Genomic DNA, 21297 nt, shown 5'->3' on the forward strand with positions numbered 1-21297 from the left:
AGGGCAAGAGAAGACAGCAGTGACCTTCAATGTGAGAGGGACTGGCACATTAAGCAACCTGCTTCTGCTCCCATGAATATTTATGGAAATTTTGCCACTGAGGTCAATCAAGAACAAGTTGGGCTGATGGCTGGGCTTTGACATACACTGGCATACCCTCTTTTTGGCTTTGTTGCCATCATCTGTGTGTTGTTTCTAAATGGCTTTGGCCAGTCTGGGTATGGGGCTGTTGTGCTTCAACCAGCCAGAGTCATTGAGATGTGTGTGACATGTCTATGGATTGCATGAAAAATACCCCTGAAAACAAGGAGATGGTGATGAATTTGTGCCATCTCCCCGCCCTGTCAGCACCCTTCCCTGACCCTGGCACACCTGGCCACAGGTGGAGCAGGATAATGTGCTAAGCTGAGCAGGACATGCCCATGCCAAAGCATGAGTGGGAGTTCATGCCCGTTTCCCTGCTAAAATAAGCTGGAAGTCATACTGGCTGGATTTGAATGAAAGGAGGAGTTTGTGATGCATACCAACATTTGATAGCACTGAAAACTGGCTACTTCTCAAGCAGGAGGACTTGCCGCCCTCCCAGCACTGAGTGCAGGCCAGTGTACAGGGCTTAAGGGGCTGGTCCTGTCATCAGACACAGCTCCTAGGCTCCTCTGCTGAGGGACAACATGTTGCTACTCACCTCATGAGCATGACACGGTAGAAGGAGATAAGCTGTGCCCAAGAGCAGAGCAATCATGCTCCCATGCTGACACAACCCAGAGCTGTCAGACACCCACCTGAAAAGGAGCAGCACTGCCTGGGGGAAGGTCTGGAAGTTGTTGTTGCGGTTGATTTCTGTGGTATCGTTCAGCGCAATTTTACCAAACACCTGGCAGAAAGCAGAGGTCTTTACAGATTAGTCCTGCAAAACCACCCAAACCTCTTGTCACCTGCAGCTCTTGGCCCCACCCTGGCCCTGACAGTTAACAGAACCTGCTCTTCTCTTAGAAAAAACATTTCCACAGGTCTTTCGTATTTGCTGCTGCTCCCCTTGCTTGCGCTTTATTGCTGGAAAAGCACTCATTTTGTAACAAGAGGCATATTCTGTTAAAACAAGACTTCTTCATTTCATACACTACAAATACGTGATATGGGGCCTTGTTTTAACAGGTACTCATATGTGGAGAGGGTCCAGATGAAAGAAATCAGTAACAAAGAAGAAAAAGTTTATGTCTTCACCAGGAGGAAATGGTAGCAAAAGATGAGCAGCTCTGTGGGGTGCCCTGGATCTCCCCAAAACAGTGTAAACATTGCCTTGGATCTGGAGATCATCCTGCCTGCCTGTCTAGTAGCCTCCTTTGTTTCACATCACCCCCTCTTCCCCAAAATGCAGCAGTGTGAAGATGGTACCTAGATTTGCCCAGGAAAGGATGGATTACAGCTTCCTTCCATGCCCAACCAACCTGCACCAACTGCACCAACTATCTGATCCAGCCGCAGCATGAAGTCTGCAGCCACGAGCAAACCTTTTTAGGAGCCTGCCCTCCGGTGTGAAGTTCCCAGTGCAGGGCAGTTTCAGGCTTCTTTGGAAAAGTCTTACATAGCTTTGATACTTTTGGGCACCAGGACTGAGGGCTTAACAAGCCCTGCTTGGCGGAAAGGTCTCTGCATAGCATAGTCAGTCAGGACTGTTTATTCCCCATCAATAGCAACGTGACAGAGATCTCAAGGACTGAGAGCTGTAATCTTGAAGCCGAAACAAGCAGCGAGAACAGAGCAGCTCTGAGAGAACACGGAGCTCCTTTTCCAGCAAATGTAACTGATAATTAACACCCCAAGAGGAACGACGACATGGAGAGAAGCAGGGACAACGGTGGGGAGGCCTCGGCAGATGGGAAGGAGGGTTCGCATATCACATGTTTTCTGCAGGGGTTCCTTATGGATGTGTGGGCCTTCCCCTGCCCCAGCTGCAATGAGGAGGAGCAGGAGGACAGTTTGAACGCTCAGAGGCTGTTTGAGCTGAGGCAGCCCATATTTTTCATTTCAGGCAAGTGTAGGCAAGGGAATTTCCCATGCTGGAAGTCCGATTTTCCTTTTGAACCTGCAGCTCCCCCCATACACAAGGCACTGGTGGCAGCTGCTACAAGCACTTTGCATTAGGCACCTATGAGAAGCTGTAGGTAGAAGTTCCTCTCCCATGGCCTCTCCAGTCTGTGCATCCTGGGCCATGATATGAGTGGCTTCATCCATCAGCATCAATTTGGGTTTTTCCATTTGAGCACATTAGGTAGCAAAGCTTGAAAATTGTTAATGCTTCAAGTAAGGGCAGCAGCTGAGATAAAGTGATAGGTCTCCTTTATGTGGGAAATCCTTATATTTTCATCAGAGCTTGTACATCTAGTCTTCCCAGGTAGCTGCTTAATGGAGTGAGGAAGGATTTTCCTTCCTACGTGTCCCTGTATGTGAGGAAACTCTCTGTGTCAGCAGGTTCAAGAGAACAGCACACAGAACATCTGAGATGCCATTTGGACAAACAAGTGGTGATAACAGGTCTGTGGGCTCTAAGCAAAGAGGGGAGATGAGAAAAGTGGTTTTCTCACTGGAAGACAGGAGGGCAGGAAGCGATCTAGTAATCTAGATCAATGTGAAAGACAGATGTACTATCCTAGGCTGCTGAGATGATTTAAACAGAGGCTTGAACGTAAGCCAGGCATTAAATAGCCAACTCAGAACTAGCAGACAGAAAAGGGAATAGAATTACAGAATAAAGTGTCTAGCCCTGGCAGTGCCCTCATCATTGTAGACCCTATCTGCATGGGTGCTTGGAATCTATTTTTAATGCTTTGCGCAGCTGCATAACACTAGTGCGATACTCTCAGATGATTTCCTGTATAGCACAGGTAATCCTATATGATCTTGGCCATTTGAGTTAGGTAGGTATTGAAGGTAAAACTGGCAAGTTTGCAGTATGAGCCTAGTAGACTATATGACACCTGTAACGACTAGGGGCAATTGAGGTAACCTGGGATAATTCAACAAAAGACTACTTTTATTTTTCAAACTGGGTCAAGGTAATGGAGTCTATGAAAATACGTAATTATAACAACAGGAAACAAATTAAAGCAAGGTTACAGAGGGCAGATGAGTTCTGTTACAAATTCTGTAGGCACTGTGAAACCAAGAAGCCTGTCATGTCTGAAGACCTCTGGAAGCGATTATGCCATGCCTTTCTGTGCTTTGGTCTCTGGTCCTGGATGGCTGACTTGTCTGAGATCTTTGATTAACACTGGAGTGGAAAGTGAAGCTTAGTTTGAAAAGCAGCACAGCAAATGAGGCTGGCACTGTCACAGACTGTGCCTGTATCACACGCTTTCTTCAATGGTCTGTATGCAGCCACAGTTCCTTGCACAGGTGAATGCTCAGCCCAGTTCTTTTTGCCCATGTTCTTTTTGCGAAGTGAATAAGGTATTGTATTGATGCAGCTTCCTGAAGAACTGGCACAAACACATAGTGTCAGTTTGTTTGGTCTCATCCTCTGTTTACCTTCATGGGTGTAAATTGAAAGCTGCTCTTTACAACTCAGTGGACGTTATGTCAGTGAGAAAATGATGCGAGAGAAAATTTGGGTTTGTTCAGTGCAGCATGGCCATAAGCCCACTGAAACAACTATTTTGAACCAATGAGCAGTAAATCTCCTTTGCCACCACTGCTGTGTAGTCCTTTGAAACTGTGGAGGGCAGTCATGGCCCTTTTACTGTTTGCATATTGCATTCTACCATTAAATGGGTCTTCTTTTTATTCCAAAAAATGGAGTGTGTTCTGCTCCTGTTGGAAGTACAGAGGCAGGCAATGTTTTCCAAGCAAGGTTAACTGCCATCTTACCTTATTGGGTGAAAACATCCTTGCAAGCCCCTACAACCACACATTGACCTAGTTACTTTATAAGTCAGTTCACAAAACTCTTTTAACTGGAGATGATAGACACAATTTAGCTCTTTAGCATCACTTACCTGCATCCCGATCACGGCGTAGATGAAGAACAACATCACTATTAAAAGAGCCACATAGGGGAGGGCCTAGAAATGAAAAAAAAAAAAGAAAGAAAAAGAAAAAGAGGGAGAACACTGTGTCTCCACCGAGCCCAGCACACTGGAGCCTGGCCCATGCTCCTGGCTTTGGGAAACTGAGCAGAAGCTGTAATTTGGCCAAGTGGCCACTAGATGCCTCCCCAAGCCCACATTTGCTTGTCCTTCTCTCAAACAGGCTTTGACTCTGCTCCCCTTCGTCATAATGCAGCTCTGCTGCTTTCAAGTCAGTCCTGCCCTTGACGGAGTAAGGAAAGAGAGGAAAAACCAGTGTCTACAGCTGCTTACCAATAGGAGAAAACTATCACAACATGTATTATTCTGGCACTAATGGCAATGTGTTTTTTAATGGATCTAGTCTGGTGAAACAACACAACAGCTGCCAAGATTCGAATTCAAGGCTTCCACTACAATGGCTGGTACCATCCGAAGGATGTAAAGCAGCAACAGCTTTGTTCCCTGTTCAGTGTTAGGTGTCTCTGATGCTGTCTGCAATTCACTTAAGTGTCTGTGATCAGGTGCTGAAGAGGAAATGCAGAGCCCTGATATGCACAGCTGCCTCATAAGGAAGTGGCCGGCACAACTAGCAAAGTGTTGAGTGCTGTCTGTTTCCTCTGTCTGCCACTAGCAGGAATCAAGGGCACAGCTTGGGACCTCACAGGCTCAGGCTTTTGAGGAGGAATTTTCTACTCTGTTGCCTTTGAAATATATAGTGCTCAGACCAGAGATTTCCAGACTTCAGAGGCAATGGGCAGACACATTCATCCTTCAAATGTGAGGAAAGTCCCTGATCAGGATTTTCAACACCCCATTTCACAAAGTATAAAAAGCCTACAACATTATTATTTTTAAAATATAAGATTATTCACACACTTTAAGTTTATGCCTAAATTCAAGAGAGCTAAATCCTATAGGAAGAATCAAGGCAAAATTGTCACTGTCCACTATGGAGATTTGACTAAAATCTGCAGAAATTGATAGGACAAGGGGTAACGGGTTAAAACTTAAACAGGGGAAGTTTAGACTGGATATAAGGAGGAAATTCTTTCCTGTTAGGGTGGTGAGGCACTGGAATGGGTTGCCCAGGGAGGTTGTGAATGCTCCATCCCTGGCAGTGTTTAAGATCAGGTTGGACAAAGGCCTTGGGTGATATGATTTAGCGTGAGGTGTCCCTGCCTATGGCAGGGGGGTTAGAACTACATGATCTTAAAGTCCTTTCCAACCCTAACTATTCTATGATTCTAAATAATCTCAAAGAGGGCTGAATATTAAAATGGCAAAAATTCAGCTCTTGAAAGAATGTCACATTGAGGCTCAAGAGGAGATTCTTCTGTGTTTTATGGGGTCTGACAAATCTGTATGGTTACCCCACAATGCAGTGGAGATACACGAGCTCCGAACTGGGCTCCAAACATTCTGTGGTCCAGATAGGACAGGAGGTGCATAACCTTACCAGTTAGCCTGTCTTTCAAATGGGGATGGGAAAAGTGTCCTCTCCTGGCCCTCTAGGCCTCCACTTTCTTTCTGTGTTCTGCTCTGCCTATTCCTCTCCACTGGTGCACCTTCCTACTCATCTCTACCCCTTACTCCCCACAGCTCCTTCAGCTCCGCACCTCCCATATTCCACTCTCCTTGCTCTGTCCTCCTCTGCCTCCATCCTTCCTTGGCTACCACTTTGTCCTTGTGATTCCCACGGCCTTGCCTTGCCCTCAGCACCCCTCTTACTTCCTACTCCTCCCACCCGCCTGCGTGAGCCCTGTCGCTATCTCTGCAGGAGGAAACCCCGCTGAGCATTTTCCCACCACCCGCTCCTCTGACCGGTGCCCCAACTTGTAAGCACTGTGCGCCATTCATGGGCCACGTGGTAGTTGCAATGGGATGTGAACTCTAGCAGCAGTTCATTGCTTATTCGGCTGCCCTGTGTGAGCAGACGCTTCCTGGAAGCATGTGAGGACACAGAGAAGAGCTTGTGCCAGACAGAGTCTGCAGGGATCCCAGATTTTGACAGTGGGAGTGGCTGAGTAAAGAGCTCTGCACAGTGGCTATTCATAGCTACCAAAGAAGCCTCCCAGTAGTTGCAAGAGGAGGAGCTCTGGGCAGAGACTACCATGTTATAAATGGCTAAAAGCTTCCAATGGAAAAGGCACTTGCTTGCAGTGCTTAGTCTTCCCCCCTCCCTGCTGTGGAAGATGCCTCCCTTGATACTTTCTCCCATCGCCCTACAACCCTGCCTAAAAGCAACTCTCCAATCAAAGAGGTCTGGAGGTCACTGGAGGGAAGTACCAGGAACTCCCTTTCCCATCCATCTCATCCTCAGCAGCCAAGGGCTGTGGCAAGCTGAGCTCAGAATAAGAGTGAGCTATTGCTAAAGAGGTTGGAGGGGCAAGGGCGAAGGGGGGGAGAAGCAGGAACTGGAAAGTGTGACTCTGTCCCCTGCATGAGGGATGGTTGAACTATGCCAAGGGAATATCATTTCTATGCATGCAGACAAAACGGTTCCCACTGGAGCTGCTCAAATAACAACCTGGAAGTTAGCAACTGTGTAAGCAATGGAAAAAGTCATTTGTAGTATGGATATGTCAGAAAAGTGCTGTGCCATATTAGATCCTCTGGCAGTCAAGGAGTGTGCAAAATGAGAGTCCTCTGCATGAGCCTCGTGGTCTGGCTACCAAGACCACCTGAGAGATGCAGTGGAAAAGGTCCAGATTGATCCCTGGTGTACACGTACAACTTCTGCTGACAGAGACAGAATTTGTGCTGATCCACAGCACTGCATGCTTTGGTCCCAGCTTGTGTTGCATTTGGTTAGGTTTAAGTTTTAAAATGTGGATCAGCTACTTTCCCATTTGAGTCAATACAAATGCTATCAACCATTTAAAGGCTCAGTCTGAGGGATATATGGTCGCTTTTTCAAGACTTATATGTTGCACGTTACTCTTTCGTGATTTTATCCAGTGGTGTGTCCTGCATCTTTTCTCGTATTTTGACCACCATTTGCATTCCTATGCTATCTTTCCCCGATGCTTCCTTCGGACCTGCCCCAGCTAACATCCAGGTTGTGCTGGCCCAGTCAATCCAGGTCAAGTACTTGTAAAATGAAAGAATATGCTATGTTTAACCTGTAACTACTATTTTTCTATACATGGCTAGGTTAGGGGCTGGTATGGAAGCAGTTTTTCTAGCAAATGGCTATCTCTTGGTGTTTCTTTTACCCCAGAGGTGATGATTCGTATCCAGTCTGGTCTCCTTTGTCTTCCCCTATCTATTCTCACACTTTATGTATCACTGAAATGAAACCTGCCTCCAGGGAAAAATCACCAGTTTAATAACTTTGCATCTTTTCCAGGGCCAAAAAGGTGAAATTGTTCTGGATGAAAGCATGGGGGCCACACACCTCTAATACTCACTGGAAATCATCAGAACAATGCTTAAATAAAACCTAATGGAGACCCAGGCCTTCCCCATAGCTGTGCATTTCACTTAAAACAACAAATATAAAATACAGCTAAAACAGAAAAAAAGAAAGAAAGAGGAGATTGAAGGGTTGCAGGCAGGTGGTGACTGAGTTGAACTGAACTATCAAGGCTGTTCAGGAAGGTCTCAAGTAATTACTCATTCTTTAAAGATTGAATTCATACCGGGCAGTCATTCTCTGCAAGCCCCGTTTACTTGACTGTCATTCGTGCAACCTGTCACTGGTGCACACAGCTCTGACCAGCAGCCTTTGAGCTTAGGGACTTGGGTGAAATCCCTCTCCGAGAGGTCACCAAGGGGAAATAAAAAGGAATTAGGTCTTACTTAGAGATAAGTGAAAGAATACCTGGAAGGATTTGATGAAGGTCCAAAGCAGCGTCCGGATGCCCTCCCCTCGGCTCAGGAGCTTCACAAGACGCATCACGCGGAAGAGTCGGAAGAAGGTGATTGAGATGCGAGAGTTTTCCTCTGCGTTCTGGAAGCCATTGGCACAGAGGCAGGAGTTACAACAGCACAGGAGGAATGGGGGCCCTGGGCCACAGAGGATGCTACGCCAAGAGCTCACTGCACTGTTCCTTGTCCTGATACCGCTCCCTGGGCTTGCACTGCCCCGGCACCCCAGAGATGGGCTGAGGCTGGTCAAGCCTGCCCTCTCTCCCAGGGCGGTGAGCTACTCTGTGGGGGCTTTTGAGGCCATCAGCCTCTCCCTTTATATTGCCTGGACTTTTGGGGATTAAGGATATGTTATGCTATAAAACTCCCTATTACATTTCCTCCTCACATTGGAAAGATGCAATTCTCCTTTGTCATTGTACTGGAGGAGAAAGATACTTTCTCTTTTGATCTGTCTCAGATGTTTTACCCAGCAAACACACCAGCCATCAGTTCTGGAGAATCTGATGCTGGGCATCAGCCATGTGCTGCTTGCTCTAGGGGAAACAGTAGCAGGTCCCAGGTCTGCTCTGGGGTGCAAAACCCCGTGGGGGCACAGCATGAGCTGTCCCCTGCTCAGCTGTTGGCACCGCTGGCAGCTTCACTATCGCTGTGCTGCTGCTGTGGCCATGCTTCAGGGGGCTGGCTGGACCATGGCTGCTTGTTCTGCTGCTGTGCGTTCGGGCCTTTTGCATTTCTCATGACCCCTTTGTATTTCCCACAGTCTGCGCACTGACTTTTGTTTTTCTAAAGACATTTTATTTTGGCTTCACTGCTACTGTTCAAGGAGCAGCATTTTAAAATAGTCTTTCCTCTGGCCTGTTTTTTATTCCCAGCATCTGCTTTGTCCCTACGCATTTTCCCTTGGGCTTGCGACCAGCTCTGACATTCCTCAGCCTCCATGTGTGTGAAGGCAACATCTGAGTGCTGCCATGGCAGCAGGCTCACCTGGGCCTCAGTGAAGAGGCTTCCCAGCTCGAGTGGAGTGAGGCACAGAAAATGCTGTGTTTACCAGTTCATTAACCCCCTAAAATACTGTGTGAAGCCTGTGGAGCCAGTGGTTTCCAGTAGCAGCACTGTGGGAATGTGACCTCATGTCACAGGGGGAGATAATAGTGTCACCCTGCCACTTGACCTGCCATGGAGCAAAGTGCGCAGAAACCCCCTCTCTGTCTCCACCCAGGCTGCAAAGGCCACAGTTTTGAGTCTAAATGCCACTGAAAGAGCAACATTTAGGAGGAAGAAACAGTGCAGATCACCCCGCTGTTAACTACTCACCACTGTGTAAACCAAGAGAGAACAGACCCTTGGGATTTCCTGTCATCAGGCAGTGAAAACAGCAGCTGCTTGCCTGTCCACTCCTGATAAAACCCCAAGCATAGAGTTGCCCAGATGGGATTAAATGACCAGATGAGGATGTGTACCTTTGCGCTGTACGTGCTCCTGTTTCCAACCCAGGATGGGCAGATTAGTGCTCAGCTCTGTCGGCCCCGGCAGCCATGGGGGTACACAGGGTCAGTAGCTGCTTGCTAGTGTTTGTGAACTCTGCTTGCACTATGTGCAGGAGTTCACAATTACACCCCAGCTGCAGTTTGTCTGTCTACCTGTGGTGTGGATCACTGGTGGATGTTTTGGGTAGCCTCCTCCAGTCTGCAGCAAAGGCTCACTGCCTGTTTGCTGCCCATGCAGTAACCAGGTGAAAAAGGTTAGGGGAACAGGCTGTGTCAAGGAGAAGCCCGACTGCTCCCTACCTCTCACATCACTCTCATTTTCTGACTTGGACAACAGGCTGGGGGCTTCAGTGAATTGGAGGAAATTATTTTGAGGTGAAGGAGGGAATGTGGCCTCCAAGAAACCAAAAGTCATAGCATTCAATTCTCTCAACACTGCAGTCCCAGAGGGCTAATTATAAGGTCACACAACTCTCCCAGTCCTACATAAGTCCTATGGCCTCCCTTCCACTTTCTCTAAGAAGGTAAATTCCAATGCCACATAAAAAAGAGTTGAGATCCAAATTTAGAAGTTGGGTGGACAAGCTGTACTGCTGTGGTTGTGACCTAAGACCCCCCCAAAAAGTATTTTCTTATTCTACATGCTGCTGCTCTTGTCAGCTTGGCCCTTTGGATGGCAGCACTCTGGGATGTGGGTCTGGACAGAGGTTTCAGCATTCCTTCAACTTTGCTTGCTGAGAAGAGGCAGCTACTGTAGGCAGAAAATTATCCCTGTCTATCTAGTGTCATGGAGTAGGCAAAGGCCAAAGAGCAGATAAAATAGAACAAATTCCTCCCTGACGCACATCTGCAGTTTACTGGCATCAAACCACTCAGCCAAAACCATTCAGTGATGCCTCAGGAGATTACAGTCATTTTAAGACTAGGTGGCTACAGATTAGCTGGTGCTTGAGTAGCCCTGCTTGCTTTCTCCTGATTTTCATCCAGCTTTCTGAAGACTTAGCTTTGCCAGAGGAGGGAGGTTCTGCAAAATGACAATCAATCAAGAGGCTGGAGTTACTGCAGCTCTGCTGGGGTGCTATGGGAACTGTCTTGTACACCAAGGCAGCTGAGTTTGTGAGCACCACTGCACGACTTCTTTTATGCAAAGTACGAACTCCAGTGTTACAGTGAGTCATCTCCCTGCAGAGGAACTTCAGAGTCCCAATCCTTTCTAGTTTGGAGGCCTGGACATGAAGTCACATTGCAAACTCATTCAGCATCACATTGATAGTGACATAGGTTCTTGCTAACAAGAAATCTTACCAGGTCTAGTTCTCTCTTGGTGGTTCATTAGAAGGCAGAACGACAGTTAACTTGACCAAAGGAAAGCTCAGGATGCACAAGAAATACACATGTGCAGCATATTCACAGCTCATGTGAACACCAGACTCACACCAATACATGACATGGCAGCTTCATGCACAAATAACTAGGCTGGGCTTGGAGAGAGAACTCGTGATCACGGAGAAGAGAATAAAGGAGTGTGTTAGAAAGAGTGTCACAGAAGCTGGGAGGGTGGTCTGTATTTTCGGTCTTACCATAGAGGAAGAGCATTGGGTATGTTCAGCTGGCTTTAAAGAAAGGCAGACAGAAATAAGCTGTAATAAATCTCCAATCAAGAGCCCTAGTAAACTAGGTCTTGGCTAACACAGGAGCAACAAAATGGTAGAAGAGGGCAAATGGGAGTTTGAAAGAAATGCACAAGAGGCTGGGCTAATTCCCTAGGATCAAAGCTGGCCATGGAAGAAGTGGCTCCAACTCCCACTGGATTTGATGGAAGCTGTATCTACTACCACCACATGTGGATCGCACCTAGTATCTCTTGCGTGCTAGACATCCTGGTATCCAGGCAGTGGAGGCACGGATATTGTTAAAATGTTTCTTGTGTCACTACCGTCAAGTTCAATACAAGGGCTGATTTAGCTCCCCAGCTCAGATCCAGGCCATGTCTGCACAGGGACCAGCCAGCTTCTAGTGCATCAGTCTGATTTATAAGCCCATAATACCCCAGTGCTAAAGCAATGCTATTTATATATCCCCATTCCTTTACATGTAATTCTGGGTTGGGACAGTCTAATCGACAATTGGCAACCCTACAACACCCACCACCAGCTGTGGAAAGTGGGTTGGTAATGCTGGTTATCTTTCTGTACCTTCACCCGCCTCACAGCAAAGCTCCAGGGACCCAGTGGATGTTTCCCGGGAAGCCAAGCTGAGCTGAGCCCTGGTCATGCCTGGAAGAGTCTAGTTGCTGCAAACACTCAACCTGATGTTCCTTGATTAACTTCTGGGGCCATATCCAGTACTGAGAACAATTCTAAAATCACCAAGGCTGCAAATACCCTTAGGTGTAAGAAGCAGAATTGAAAATTAAATAAAACCAGCTTTATCAGGAGTCCTTCATTTCAATAGCAAAATAATCGTTCAGCCTAACCTCTACCATATGACAAACCTGTCTGTTATTACTTCCTGTGATCACATTAGCAAAGCTGAAACTGACGTATTTGTTCTGCAATGGCAGAATTTAGCTCTAGTGCCACAGAGGGCTCCTGCAGTGTGCTCCTGCTCTCCAAGGACAGTGCAGTAACCAAAATGGGTATTGTATTACCTAAATAAAACCTAGTTTGGATGCACAGCCTATTTGGTGATACAGGCAAATGAGAACAATTGAAAACCCAAGGTACACCTAATCGTGTAACAGTCTTTTGGGTTAACACATTGGTTTGGTAGTGTCAGATTTCATTGCTTTTATCCTCCTCTTTCATGTGTTTGCTCTTGTGTTTTCAGATCACATACAGGCAAAACTTGACTTGAATACCAAATAAAGGAGCGGTGCCCACAGAGACATTTCTTACAGACCAGGCATAGATTTTGATTTTGTGTTGCTGGGCAAACATCTCCTTTCCAGCAGTTTCTCTGTCCCATCCCCCTTCCTCTTTCTAGTTTTGCAAATCATCTTTTCTAGCGATAGAAGGACCTTTATTCTGCTAGTTGCTGTGTTCCTGATAGAGGGTACAAAGCCCCTTCAAACTCACTGAAGGAAGCCCAAAAACTTTCAGCACCTTTCATGATTCTCCATCCTTCCTGGCTGACAGTGCAGGTGTATCTGTGGCTGACTGGCTGAAGAGGCCATGTAAGTTACTGTGGAACATTATACCTTAATTGTCATTTTGATATTGTTAGTATTTAATCAGAAAGTGCGGATATCAGTAACGTAACAGAGTATAAAAATCTGTATAAAAAGATATGACTATATAAGCCACTGTCAATATGGGATGCTCAACTTGAAGGACTTGGCATCACCTTGAAAAACTAGAAACCAAATGTTCTGAGCATCTTTGGCACTTCTAAGAAAGTGAAGTAGAGGTTGATTTACTCCTCTCTCATTCCCTGAGCTACCTGGCTTGTGTTTTAAGATGGGGTCAAATAGCACATTATATCACTACTTACAGTAAAGGCTAAAAAGCAGCACAGGAAAGTTTCTGTTAATGCTGGCAAGTGGCAATTGTTTGAACTGTAGCACTGTGGGCTGAGGTTCCTGATATGCTTGTGCATACTGTAGTTTGTGCATGAGTATATGAGGGGGAAATCAACCCCCAGGTGTGGGTTGCTGAATACATTTTCTGATGTCCAGAAAGGTTTCATAGAGGAGCCAAATCCCACCATTTTCCACTTGTGCTTAAAGGTCACCATATGGACCTGAGCACAGATACCTGAGAACCTGTTACTGTGACTTTGAAGTGTGGCCATTCCTAACTATAGAGCAGAGAGAGTTATTTCTAGATTTTCTAAGAATCTTCAACCTTGCAAGTGATGTGAGTATGCCAATTTTAGGACAAGGACAGGCACTCAGCACCTGAGAAGGTAGAAGTCGCATCAGTTCACAAGGATGGAGGCATAGTGATGGGTAGGGGGGTGGGAACTAGATGATCTTAAGGTCCTTTCCAACCCTAACGATTCTATGATTCTATGATAATTAAAGCCAGTGTCAGGATTTAATTTCTACAAACCTCAGAACAATGTGTAAAAGCAAATCCTCATCTGTTTGATGTCTTTGAAAGACTGTTTGGAGAAGCTATGCCTCTTAACAGAAGGTGGCCTTCTCTGTACCCTGTTTTATTGCAGCCATCTCTTCTGCATGTGTTATAACCTGCAAAGAAACTTCAAGTATCCTACCCTGCTCTTGTCGTTTGGGGCACAAGTAGCATGCATATAACTGAATAAGAAAGGGAAACAACAGTAACAGTGAGATCAGTCAGGAGATGCTGCTCTGTGCAATTTCCATCATACAAGATGGACCTGAAGCATAAATCGCAAACAAGTCCAGGGATATATTAAGAGTGATGTAGAATGAAGCCTGCTCAAAGTGGGAAGAGAAATACCTGAGGCAGGATGCTTCTGTGCAAAGACACTAAATGGGAATGAAGGCAGTGAAAGTGCTTGGGCAATTTGTTTATGTATTTTCTCTTGATGTCACCATATTTAAAAAGGTAATAGAGACACTAAGGAGCAGAAGAGGTCAAGAAACAGAAAAGCCAATTCTAGAAGCCAAAGTAAAGATTCAGTAGGATAAAGACTGAGGGAACCCTGAAGCACGTCTGAAAAGCTCCCTGGAATATTGTTGCCTGCGTATTTTCTCATTTAACTATGTTAAATGTGTACCAGAGCACCAACATTTTAAACAGACACATTGCTTTAATCTGTGTGCGTCCTTGAAGTCCCTACAGGCACAAAAGTGAAAGGCACGGTTTATACCCATCATGAATTCAGGATCCCAGGTAAGGAAGTCTCTGGGAAAGAAGACAGGTTTGTTCATTAGAGAGATACTTAAATGAGATACTGAAATGATGGTATGGGCAGGTGGCATTCCCATTACCAGCACTGTGATGGTAGTAATTTTTTTTTTACACCACAGGACACACTGAAGATGATGAGTTCGGCTCCTTCAGTGGATCCAGTCTTTGCTAGGAAGTCCAAATGGATTTTTGTCTGATGTTTGAGGAGTAAAACTTCCTTGCTGATAACTTTTTTACCTTCCAACAAGGTTTCTTCCATCCAATGGGAGGAATCTCCTTTTGCAAGACAGAATTCAACCTTTATGTTGTGACGAACTTTGGCCTGGCTTGATCTGGGCAACATTTAAGCAGCCAAATGCTCAGTGTTGTTATTGCTTTGTAAGTCAGGCTTGTCTTAGCCAATGCAGTGGTACAATGGCAGCCTTCTAATTTTGCCTGTTAGCCCTAGGTTTGAAAAGATATAAGGAAATCTCTGAGACTTTGGCACCATGATATGACAGAGTATCTTCATATTTCTCAAGAAAACAAATTATCAGATGCTTGTGTTGCCTTTTGTGACAAACAATCCATAATGGCATATCTCCACTAAGGAAAATATGGCTTGTGGATGAAGATCTTTGGAGACCACTTGCAGTAGTTGGTTGTTGGTGATGGATGTCTGCTATTTCCTTGATAGCTGTTGACATTTGGAGAATGAAGCTACCTATGAGTATTCCTTATCTGCTGGAAACTTGTCCATTAGTCTGTTAGCCTTATTCCATGAGGAAAGGGGTGACAGGTGTTGCCTTCTTGCCTTTTTCTACTCATTGCTGGAAGGATGCTTCTGAGAATCTGCACTGTGGAGTCCACCTGAGCAGAGCAGGCTGCAGGGCTGTGTAGCTCCTTTTCAGTTCTAGAATATCAGTCTTTTCTAGCTCAAGTTCTTTGTATCTAGAGGTCATCCAAGAGTCCTGCCTACGTTAACCATGCTGCATCTGTGACCTTCTCGGACACAAAATGAAGGGTGAAAAGAACCACTCAGTGAAAATGAACTCATTGTACAAACACAGATAAGATTTTGAGGGAGATTAAAAGCAGTTCCATTGAGTGATACCTGATGAGCAACAGTGATTTGGTTTTGTTGCTACAGGGAGTGAGAAAGAACTGAAGGGCTGTTTCAGCTGCTTGGCCACTGCTGGATGTAGAGCGCACGAATAGGGCAGCAGCAAGCCCACAACATTACTGTTCTGGAGATTTTTCTTTCACACATGTGGATCATACTAGGATGGGATCTGTAAGGACCCGAGCTTCAAGAACAAGAATTTACCACTGTATAAGAGAAAAAGAGATTTAGAATTTATCAGTGCCATAGAGACATGATAAAAGAGAAGACATGCCTCTCCCCTGTCGAAAGTCTAAAGTGACCTCAAGAGGCTAGCTGAGTAACACAAGGCTTTGTGGAGAGCTGGAAAAAGTCAGGGTTTCAAATCAACCTGGCTGCTGGCAGGTAATAGTCTGCTGTTACACTGGGGAGTTACCACAACCCCTTCCAGACTCATCCGTCTGCCACTGCTGTGTGTGGTTTTAATCAGAAGAACTCTAGAGATCATCCACCTGCCACCAAAGTCTGTGAAGTTATTGTAAAAGCAGGCAGAAATGTATCTGCTGTTTCTCTGACGGGGAATACTGCTGGATTGCAGATAGCACAATTCAAATTCCCCTAACCTTATGGTGAAATCAAACTATTAGCAGGATAACAATAACAATAGTAATAATAGCCAGAGAAGTTGCTCAAACTCTGCATTCTTTCATTAAGCGTACAGTTCTTTGAGAAATGCTGGGAATATTTTGAGCAAAACTAGCCAGATTTTATTTATTTTTTTCCCTACAAAAATGTTTTCTGTTAGAAAAATGCTGATGCTGAAAGTGAAATGTTCTGTGGGGACATGTCAATTTTGAAAAAAGCATTTCTGAAATCTGAGATAGAAATCTCACATTTTTTCCTCGCACATTTCAACTTGAGTTTTCAGCTCCATTAGAAACATTATATAACTATAAAAAAATAAATCCCAGATTAAACTGGTTTTACGTTACTTAAGCAAATGCCTTGCTTTTCCTAAATTATTTCTGTTGGAATGAAATCTTACTGAATTTTTTTCAATTTAAAAAATTTATTGTACCTTAAACCACAAAAAAAAAGGTACCAGGGGCTTTTCTGAAACAAAAAATCAAGCCTTCCTATAGCTCTGATCTGGGTGAAGCACCAGAGGCTTTTTTGACTATTTTCATAAATTGGAGTTTGGTTTTAATGCCTATTAGGAACGGGTGCCATGGGAATCATGGTGTATGATACTGCTTTTACTGGGATAAATGGTGAACACCTTGCTGATTTTCCTGGAAAAAGTCCCGAGTTGTTTCACTGCAGTGTAATATGTTAATCCTCAGACAGATCTGCAGAAGATGGAACTAGATAACCTTAAGGTCCTTTCCAACCCTAACTATTCTATGACTCTATGAGGCTGAAACCTCTTGGACTATGGAATTAAAAGTTTATTTGTTGTAATACAGGGAATTATAAAAAATGTGACAGCTGCAATGGAGTTTGCCATTACATTTCTGCCTGCACTAACTCATGTGGATCAACACACATCAAGTGTCAGCTCATACAAATGCAATACATAGGCATTTATACTTCACATAGATTCCACATGATCTCAGATCTTGGAGGAAATATTAGCATAACTGTATGCAAAAAAGCCTATTTCAAATGCATTTAATAAGATCAAGGTAACTTTTAAAGCAAATGAGTCCTGCAGCTATCGTTTTTTGCCTTCATTTCGTATATTCTAAGATTGTGAAATTCTAGAGTTTGCTTTTCTAATTAGCTTCAAATATGCAAATCACACAAATTTGAATAGCTTATTAATTAATTTCATACATATATATATCTCTATCCATGAAATTGTCAGACAGTTATCTTACAGTTCTAAGTGCTTAAGGTAAATATAAGGCAAGCCAATTGCTTTAATTTGGTTATGCAGATCACCCTAGCTTGACAGTTACTGGACAATTAATGAAAGAGTCAGTTTTTACACGGCGGAAAGCTCTATTTTTTTCCCTGACTTTTCAGAAAAGCAGAAGAATTGGTAGAGTATTTCTATGCAAATTATTTGTAATTTTCAGGATGTTTTAATAATCCTTCTCATTAACTCTGGGTAAATGATAAGTTCAAGTCTTACAGTAATCAAGCCTAGGGGGCTCCTAAAAAGCAAATACATATTAAACACTATCTTCAGGTACAAATACTTGTCTGACCATGGGAGGCAGGGGCAGCTTGCCTGTGTTTTATTGTGTTTTGTAGGGCATGTAGCCAAAAAAAGCCCTAGAACATCCTTATAGGAAGGCTATGAAGATAAACCAAGCCATGAAAATTAACACTGAAAGGCTACTTGTGTGCAGGAACTTTTGTTTCACAGGTGGAGTGATTTTAGGGATTTTCTTGCTTGAGTATCAGTGGATGAGAGTTTTTTTTCTGATTTGGACAACTCTGCCAGAAGCTGTATGTGGACTTCCTTCATTCAACTTGCATTTTCACTTGACCAATTCTTGATCAACAGAGCAAGGGATCCCAGAGGAGGTAATCAGGCTGTCCCAGCCAAAAGCAGACTAAGAAGGATGACCCTGGTAACAGACCAGACCACTGAGCAACACAGAGAGAGCACAAGAGCGGAAGTTTAGAGTTCCCAGTTCTCCAGCTCAGCTCTATTATCATCCGTTCCAATGCTTTCTTCATTACTGTCTCTAAGTAGTCCAGTGTGCCTCACTGCCTTTCCTATGATGAAGTTAATATGGCTTTTAAACACTAAACCCAGCAGTGTAATTGTCACTGTGCTGGAAAGCGCAGTCTCATTTTCCTCCACCTCTTTAGGAAGATTTATGTTCTCTCTTACATTGATCCTTATTATTCTTTTTTTTCTTTTCATTGGCTGGGAGGGACAGAGGGAGTCTGGTTTTCCAGAAAAAACACAGCCTATATCTGATTTTAACTCACTCCAAATGGCAGTTCTTTTCATATCCAGGCTCTCCCACCCCAAAAACCCAAATGAATCAACCATCTTGGCTTCCTATCTGTAGCAGTGTTGTGAAAGCACAGCTGCTCTGGAAGGCTGCAAATAGGGAGATGGTCTCTGACACAGGCTGGCCTGCTAAGGTTCTTGTGTGTTAAGACCATACCGTTGATTTTGGTCTTGAAACGAAAAAGAAGAAAGGGACTGCTTAAAGCATTCATACCAGTCTTGGTTACTTTAAAAACACGATGTTTGTTGTATAAGGTATTGATTTTTCCATTTCTTGTAACATCCCACAGCCTATCTTGGAAATTATAATGGCAGCAGAGTTTTTCTCTAAGATGAATTTCCTGAGCCATAGGTAGGCAGAGGCTTTCCTTATCTCCAACACCTTGCAACACCCCATTAGTACTGAGAGGGTGAGTAACACCTACTGACTTTGTCTTCCCTGGGGGCTGATGATTTGAGGAATTATGTAAACTCCTAGAAGCATCTCCTTCTTCTGTCATGGCTGTGCTTGTCTTCAGTGCACTGAGCATTTGAGTGCTTCTACAGCTATGTTAATTGCTTATTAATTAGCTAATAGGATTCCATGGTGTAGGAAAAGGATAAGGAAGAAGATAAAATGAAGAACAGACTGAAACTTGGTATCCTCTGTGTATTAGTGTTACTGGGGCTTCTCTGGACAGTCTCACCTGCATAGGGCAGAAAGGAGGCTGGAGACCTTTGGACTCATCGATGAAGAGGTCTGCTGGGAGCTCAGTATGAAGGATTTACTGTGATGTGGTTGGCAGGAGCACATGAATCCAGAAGGAAGCTTCAGCAGCATTTTTGCAACTCCTGTATAACTGATGGGGAATCACGCTGGTGGTGTTAAGGTCAGAAGCAGGCTTATGGTCTGCAGCAAAAGAACCTCTCTTCTGGGAACTAATGCAGCCAGATGGAGATTAGATCATGAGCAGGTTTTTCCAGGGAGGAAGGCAGGCAATCCACCAGCTCAAAGACTGCATGCAGGTGCCAGGATCCTTCCCTTGGCAAGACCAAAGGGTTTGGGACAGAGTGAAGATGAAGGAGCCATCTTATGCTTTGATGAAGGTGCTGAAAGAAACTGCAAATGCCATTGGAAACAGGCGAAAACCCAATTCACCTTTGTTCAAATGCAACAGGACTGTGGGTTGCAGGAGAAAGTAGGTTCAGGTGAACTAGCAGGCCCTGTTAATTTGGGGTAATGAATATTTCCTGAAGGGAGGGTAGCCAGAGATACCAGAAGCCCAAAAAGAGAGTTTGTTATGGATCATTTAATTTGAGATCTGTAGCAGTTATTATTTAATTCCCAGGCTGTGTCTTTTCATTGCCTTTTAAAATAGAAGGTTATTTAATGTTGATGCAGAAGGTTTCCAAGAAGAGTGCAGCCTACAAAGTCATACTAGATTTCTGTATGTTAATATGAGATACAATAAAGCCTATGAGCTATTCTGGGATTGGAATGCCAATCACAGCATTATCACAGCAAGTTAGAGGTGGTCATATGTAACTACAGATACCTGTTAGAAAGCTATTGAGAAACAGGGTTTTTTTTGGTCTATACCTCTTCCCAAAAATAAATTCTTATTGAGCTGATGAATTCTTTGGTTAAAACAAAATAGTAGGGACAGTTTGGGTGACATTTACTGCTCGCTGTGTGTGATTTACTATGTTCACCTCTGTGCAAACAGCTGAGCCTCAAATCCCCTAGCCCTAAATATTAATTTGTTTTAGATCCTTTCTATTAACAAGTATTTCTTTACTGCTGAGGCATCTTTGCCTTAGTGTCTGTTCAGCTTAGGAAAAGCTGTCACTTGATTTGGGTGAGATAGATATTCTCCAGTGAGTCAGATAAGGCTCAGCAGACAGCACCACTGACTGGTATCTCTGTTCAAAAGTGGATTTTGAGAGAATAACTGGGACGTGACCAGTTGCAATGTCCCATTACTCTCCAACAGTTTTACTAGCAATTAGAGCCAGGACATTTTTGGCCATAAATCAGCTAACCATAAGCAGCAATCCAGTCTCTACAGCAAGGTCATCCGGATGCAGCAGGGAATGGGTCCCATTTAGCAGATGCCTATGAAGGTATATGAAGCAGAAGTCATTTTGTTGGCATGTTGTGCCAGAGAGCCTCCACAAAGAACAGACCAGTGAGAGAAGGTAAGAGCACAGCCATTTTAAAAACAGTTGTCTAGTGAGAAATAGAAAAACCCCTTATGTTTCCCTGGCTGGTACATATGAGGGCAGAGGGAGCAGGAGAGAAGCTAAATGAAGGTGCTACACTGACTGTATTCGAAAGGGTAAAATTAGTTTGTATGTGTTTACCTTCAAGCAGAAATCTGGTTGGAAGGCCACATTCCTTGCCTACCAGCAAAACCCCCCCCAGACAGGTCTTTATTGAGTGGGAACCTCAAAAATTCTGATAGTCTGTGCATTTGGGTTTGCAGAATGGTACCCATCACCATGCTGAACTGTTGCCAAATGCTTGGCACAAAAACCTTCTCAAAGGGAAGCAGCCTTTTCCCTGGACTGATGGCATCTTGGCTGGAGACAAACAGGAAAGATCACCCATACATGAGGTAGAGGGGAACTAATAACTGCCTTACTGAAAACTACTTCTAGTGATCCTGAGAATGGGAAACATGATCTCTACTATCCAAGATTTCAGCAAAACTTGGAGAAAGTCATTGGGGATAAGAAGATGGGGGAACAGAGAAAGTTAAAAAGGAAAACAAGTAAAATACTTGTGTATGTCTTGCCTTCTTCCATCACCTTCATTACTTTCATTGCAACTGACAGTGCAATCTGGAACCAGTTAGCAGACTCTAAATATGCATAATAGTATGAGATGGTGCACGCAATGAGGTCTTGGAGGGTCAGTGTTAAAAGCTCTTGTAATTTGGATGAGGAACAGAAGCAAAACTGAATGAGTGAAATACAGGGGATTGTGCACCCTTTA

General features: G+C 44.3%; 1 protein-coding gene across 5 annotated transcripts in view; it reads right to left on the bottom strand.

Annotated features, from left to right (window-relative positions):
- CACNA1C (calcium voltage-gated channel subunit alpha1 C) overlaps positions 1-21297 on the bottom strand; it is a 482397-nt gene that overhangs the window by 21289 nt on the left and 439811 nt on the right. For 4 of the 5 annotated variants that reach the window (XM_061444716.1, XM_061444713.1, XM_061444712.1 and 1 more), the window contains 4 exons: positions 11008-11040; positions 7891-8019; positions 3996-4061; positions 783-874 (listed from right to left, as the gene is read on the bottom strand). In XM_061444716.1, the coding sequence (XP_061300700.1) occupies positions 783-874; positions 3996-4061; positions 7891-8019; positions 11008-11040 (320 nt within the window). The remainder of the gene's footprint in view (positions 1-782; positions 875-3995; positions 4062-7890; positions 8020-11007; positions 11041-21297) is intronic. The other variant, XM_061444714.1, reaches the window with a different exon arrangement.

This window comes from Pezoporus flaviventris, unplaced genomic scaffold, assembly GCF_033815535.1.
Source record: "Pezoporus flaviventris isolate CSIRO_AGI_PZ_B2104156 unplaced genomic scaffold, CSIRO_AGI_Pfla_v1 ptg000002l, whole genome shotgun sequence".
Lineage (NCBI taxonomy): Eukaryota > Metazoa > Chordata > Aves > Psittaciformes > Psittacidae > Pezoporus > Pezoporus flaviventris.